Source organism: Pundamilia nyererei, unplaced genomic scaffold, assembly GCF_000239375.1.
Source record: "Pundamilia nyererei isolate P.nyererei 1_Seehausen unplaced genomic scaffold, PunNye1.0 scaffold00222, whole genome shotgun sequence".
NCBI classification, from domain to species: Eukaryota; Metazoa; Chordata; class Actinopteri; order Cichliformes; family Cichlidae; genus Pundamilia; species Pundamilia nyererei.
The window spans coordinates 797,636-803,188 of record NW_005187623.1 but is presented as its reverse complement, the minus strand read 5'-3'; the positions used below and the strand labels follow the sequence as shown (position 1 = coordinate 803,188).

At 42.3% G+C, this 5,553-nt stretch overlaps 1 protein-coding gene across 1 annotated transcript in view; it reads right to left on the bottom strand.

Moving 5' to 3' along the window:
• Positions 1-256: 256 nt before the first annotated feature.
• The window catches only part of LOC102210295 (protein NLRC3-like), a 28,440-nt gene continuing 23,143 nt past the window's right edge, over positions 257-5,553 (bottom strand). The window contains exons 7-8 of the mRNA XM_005748446.2: positions 3,647-3,693; positions 257-1,477 (exon numbers count right to left, since the gene is read on the bottom strand). Of these exons, the coding sequence (XP_005748503.2) occupies positions 933-1,477; positions 3,647-3,693 (592 nt within the window). The 3' untranslated portion in view covers positions 257-932. The remainder of the gene's footprint in view (positions 1,478-3,646; positions 3,694-5,553) is intronic.

The window sequence follows — 5,553 nt, the reverse complement described above, 5'->3', positions numbered from 1 at the left end:
TGTGACTAATTAAACTAAGATAGCAGAGGGCATTATACAGTAGTTGCTTTTCTTGCTCTCAATTTTGACAGCCCTATTAAAGATTAATATCAGTTTGTACATGCTTCAGATAGCTTTTCTTCAAATTCTGTAATTCTCAATCAGTTTTGCAACTTTGTACTTTTGTGTTACTCACAACAACAACTCCATGTCATTGTCAGTCCATTTAAAAAACCCGGTGCTTTTCCTCAAAAGACTAAACTATGAAAAACATTAAATCAAAGAAGATTAAATATTAATAAATAATCAAAACATAAGCACTCGGTAACCAGACCCAGGACCTTGACATCCGGCAGCTGTTTTGCTGTGGCTGCATTAGAGATATGCATACAATAAAAATAAGCTCTAAGCTAAAATTCAAATAGAAACAGTAAAATATGATAGTGATCAAAAAAGTCATGAAAAAAGGAATGATATCAAACATCAGCTCAAACTGAGCAATGTATTCAAAATACAGAAGGTTGTTTAAAAGGTGCTTTTGGAGGTAATTGTCATTTGTGGACATCAACACATCTGTCTTTGTTTTTGATGCAGCATTTTATAAAATTCAGATCTGAAATCATAACAATGAAACAGCTTAAAAAAATAGCATCAAAACAAATCTAATGTATATTACCAAAATCCACCAGATTCTACTCCAGGGCCCTTTGTGATAGATTTCATGTTTCATTCAAACTAAAGTGAAATACAGCATATGCAGTGCTATTCAGGCACATTAAAATATTCCTAAGAATGGATCCTGGAATAATTGTAGCTTCCATCTTTAAAGGAGTGAAGAGGAAGAAGTTTACAAGGAATCATTTAGAACAGTTTAAAACATCAACTCATTGAATCCATTAACCTTAAAATGCATAGAGTATTTCTCTAACAGGAGGACACTCTTTATACTCAACTCAGCACAGACACACTGAGGCACCATGAAAAGACAATAAAAATCCAGGATAAACAGGTTCAGTGAATGTGGTGTTGAAGGTGTGGAGGCGGATCAGAGTGCCAGACGAGACTCTGTAGAAGGACAAAGTGCCAGCAGGACAGTCCACATACACTGCTACTCTGTTAGAGACAGAGGAGGAGTAGGAAGAGGAGGGGGGGATGGTTGTGGATCTGCAATTGTGACAGACAAACTGAGGACCACCATCAGTGCAGTGCAGACTCCAGGAATGATCATTGAGTCCAAACCAACAGTCATCATTGTTTCCTTTCCTTCCGATTCTTCTGTAACTCACTGATATAGAAATGTTTCCCTTCCACTCGACCTCCCAGTAACAGCGACCAGTCAGTTCATTACTACATAGCAGTTGAGGCCAAACATTAAATCTGTCTGGATGATCAGGATATGACTGAACCTCCATAATATTATGTGTCACCTTCCTGTTGTTGTCAGACAGTTTGAGGTTTCTATTTACTGTGTTTGTGTCGATTGTGAGTTGACAGGAATCTGATGGAGAGAACAAACACAATCCAACTGCAGTTATGGATCCATCATCTGTTCATTGATTAACACTTTGATGATGACTACTGACATCGGAGATGTAAATCAGTGATGTGACAGTTTGAAGATGTCAGTGTTGTGGTGTGGTGTGGTGAGAGAGAAGAGAGGACCCAACTGCAGGACTTGCAGGCAGATTGAGGATGTGGATGGTGTTTATTGCAAGGACTGGATGGACAGAACATAAACTGACTGAAACTGAATGACTGGTGGACTGAACTGAACCAGAAAACACACATGCAGATTAGAGGACAAGACAAGTAACTGAGGAAAACTGATGACTTAAATATACTGGATAATGAGTTAAAAATAAATGAGTTTCGGTGGGCGGCTGCGTGACCAGTTGCTAAGATGATTTAGTTTGGGTGGATGACCGCATGAATCCGTTCGAGTGGGCAACTGTGTGGCCAGTGCCATAGACAAATTAGTTCAGGTGGGTGGTTGTGTGGCCAGCGGCAGCACCCGCGATGCTCCACTGTGGACCAGCAGAGGTGATGGGACACCTCTAACAGGTGGGAAGGTTGCTGGTGGCGTGATTTGGCAAAGCTCTCTAGTGGAGAAAAAGCAGGACCCACAGGTGGGAAACCTCTGGTGGAGACTTGGCACCGGAACAGGTGTTGGAATTGGCCAGACCCTAGCCGTCCCAACTCGAGAAACAAGTATGGATGCAGGGATGGGTTGAGTGGCTTCCCTCACCTTAGGTGCAGGGACAGGTGCAGGAGCTGGCTGGACACCAGTCACCCAAGCCCGGGGAACAGGTATGGGTGCTGGAGTGGACTGGGTCTCAGCTGTCCTTGCCCTGGGAGCAGGCATGGGAATGGGTGACGGCTGGACGTCAGTTGCCCCTACCCGAGGAACTGGCAAGGGTGCTGGGAAATGCTGAGCGCTATCTGCCCGCGGAGTGGTACAGGGACTGGCTGGGCCCTAACGGCACTGTGAACAGGAGCAGGCTGAGAGACAGGTCTTGGGACTGGGAGACAGGTCTTGGCATGGAGACAGGATGAGAGAAGTGATCAGATCTGGACTTAAGAATGTCCTTTGTGAAGCCTAAAAGGGAAAAACAGTTTTTATGGGTGCAGGGTGGTAATTACATTTTTTTTGACAATCCACCATAGGTTGACAATAACCAATCACTGGCTTTTTTAGTAGAAGAAAGGGTATTTGGTCTATGGTGAGGAGGAGTCTTTGGCTCATGGTGAAAATGAAGAAAAATGTCTGACTCACTCACCACCAGATATTGCTGCTTGCGAGAGCAGCGGCAGCAGCGGGAGCTTTGCCTCCTCTTGACAGAAACAACAGACCTGCTGAATGATGTAACCTCCATCAGGATGAGATGGGAGGTGGAGCCGCTTTGCCACGACAAGGTGGGAGTGCTAGTGAATGAGGCAGTAGGTGGACGCATGAGGACCGAGCAGCTGGAGATCAGCGGCTGGCGCCTATTTCCCATGGCTAAGGCTCGCGTGCAGGTGAGGCAGCAGGTGGAGGACTGCAGTGCCTTCAAGGACTCTCCAGAGCCAGATGAATTCCCTCAAAGACTGCTCATTTTGGAGCATAAGCCACAGATTAACCCCCAGCTCTCTTTCCAGAAAGAAGAATGCTGCCTGCTGCCATTGGTATAATTCGAGGTCCACTGGGTTCATATCATGTCTTCGCAGCACGAGTCTCGTCATTCTGTCAGCATCGTGGTGTGGTGTGGTGAGAGAGAAGAGGGGACCTAAATGCAGGACTCGCTGGCAGATTGGGGATGTAGATGGTGCATATTGTAAGGAATGGATGGACAGAACATAAGCTGACTTAAACTGAACTGGGTAACACACACATGTGACAAGAAAGGGAACTGAGGAGAACTGACGGATTAAATACACTGGATAATGAGGATGATAAGAAACAGGTGAGTACATAGCTGAACTTAATCTAACTAACAATACATAGGAAGTGGAACAGAACATAATGCACACAGAAAGATAACTAAGACAGTAAAACAGGAAACGGGGATAGAAAACTCAATGGTGACAAAGCTTAACTGAAAACACTGGGTCAACAAGCCGGGCACCCTGACAGAAGATGGTTGGATGTGTACTGCTTTGTTTTAATAAATCACATTAAAAACGCACTTACACTTCCTCAGACCTGGTTTTAACCATCGGACTCCAGCAGGCTCCACCCTGGAAGGAGGAGGGGAGAGGAAAAATCATTTGTCATTAAGATTACTTCCAGTCTGAGTTATTGTCTGATTGCTGACAACTTAATGAAGACAAACAGAGAATTAGAAAATCATTCATTTTCAAATATATATTCTATTCCAACAAAATATAACAATAAAAATTAAATTGCGACTGTTGTTGGCTAGCATACAATGTTAAAAATAATAAAAATCACCTCTTTTCATTGGCTTTTAGAAAGGTTTAATTTATTTGTTTTATTTATTTTTCTTTTCTTTTTATCAGCGAGGTGTTACTACGAAATTGTGTTTTATTATATTTTTATCTGTATTTACTGTACAGCACTTTGGTCAGCCTTGGTTGTTTTTAAATGTGCTCTATAAATAAACTTGACTTGACTTGACTTGACTTGAAAATGAACAACAGCAGCATCTCTAACTATGGTAATACAAACCTAAATATGTGAAGAAGGCAGCAAACACTGATCCTTGAATATTTTATTTATATATACAAAGATTTAACAGCACGGTAGCTAACAACACTGTACTAAGGCTACGTCCACACATACACAGGTATTTTTGAAAACGGAGATTTTCCGTTTTTGTTTTAAAAAATAATCCTGTCCACACGTAAACGCAGAAATGAAGGAAAACGCTGCTAGGAACATGCCAAAGCAACAGGTGGCGATATATTCCTAACCGTGTAGAAATGTTGGCCAATCAGAAGTCTAGAAGCCTCGGTGGGAAATAGTAAACATGGATGTGGCATAAATTCAGAACCGAGTCATATGTGTGGAGGGACAGTAACTGTGTGTGTATATGTAAGCATTTAAACACTGCAGAGAGTACAATTAACAGTAACAGCATTGTAGAAATTCATTTCACCGAAACAATAACGTGGCACACAGTGTGACGTCAAAAAAGGCGCACACCTTTGACGCTGCGTTTTCTCCGTTTTTCTCGTCCACACGTAAATGCAAAAACGGAGTTTTCAAAAATATCCACCCTGGCCGGAGTTTTTAAAAATCTCTGCTTTCAGTGACCAAAAACACCGTTTACGTGTGGACGAAAGGTGCAAACGCATAGAAAAATCTGCGTTTTCAAAAATACCCAGGTACGTGTGGACGTAGCAGTGAACTGCTGTGGATGATTAGCTCTTCCCCATACCTGAGAGTCTTAAGTCTCCAGCGTGGATTCTTCAGTCCAGCCAGCAGCAGCTTTTTTCCTGAAAACCCTGGATGATTGTAGCTCAGGTCCAGCTCTTTCAAATGGGAGGGGTTGGAGCTCAGAGCTGAGGCCAGAAAAGTACAGCCATCTGCTGTGACCAAACAGCCTGACAGACTGAAAACACACAACACTCCATCTGTGAGCTATGATTTTCTGTTTGTCAGATACAATAACATCTTTCAATTTCCATCCATTCAATTTCATTTAACATTATTTATAAGAGACAATTCCCAATGGACAACAAAAGACACTTCAAGTTGTTAACAGAGTAAGGCAACACACTACAATATCAGCGAGAAAGCTGCATCCAAGACGTAGCTGTGCACATTGGCATACTCCCCCATGTTGCTTGTCTTGTGTTTTTATGGTGTTATGATGTGATGATATTTGTGCTTTTTATGTGCTGAAGTTTTTTGTCTTCTCCTCATGCCAACTACTTTGGGGATCAGTTGGAGCAGAAATTCTTTTTTTCTCCTGATCTGCCCTTTTGTGTTACACATTACACATTCCTGTCTCCCCAACGTGAAGTTTGTGTATTTTATGTATGGTCAGCAAGGTCGGTCATCTCAGTTGCAGAGGCAACTGCAACCGGCAAAGAAACCACCCATCCTTATATGTAAATATATATATATATATA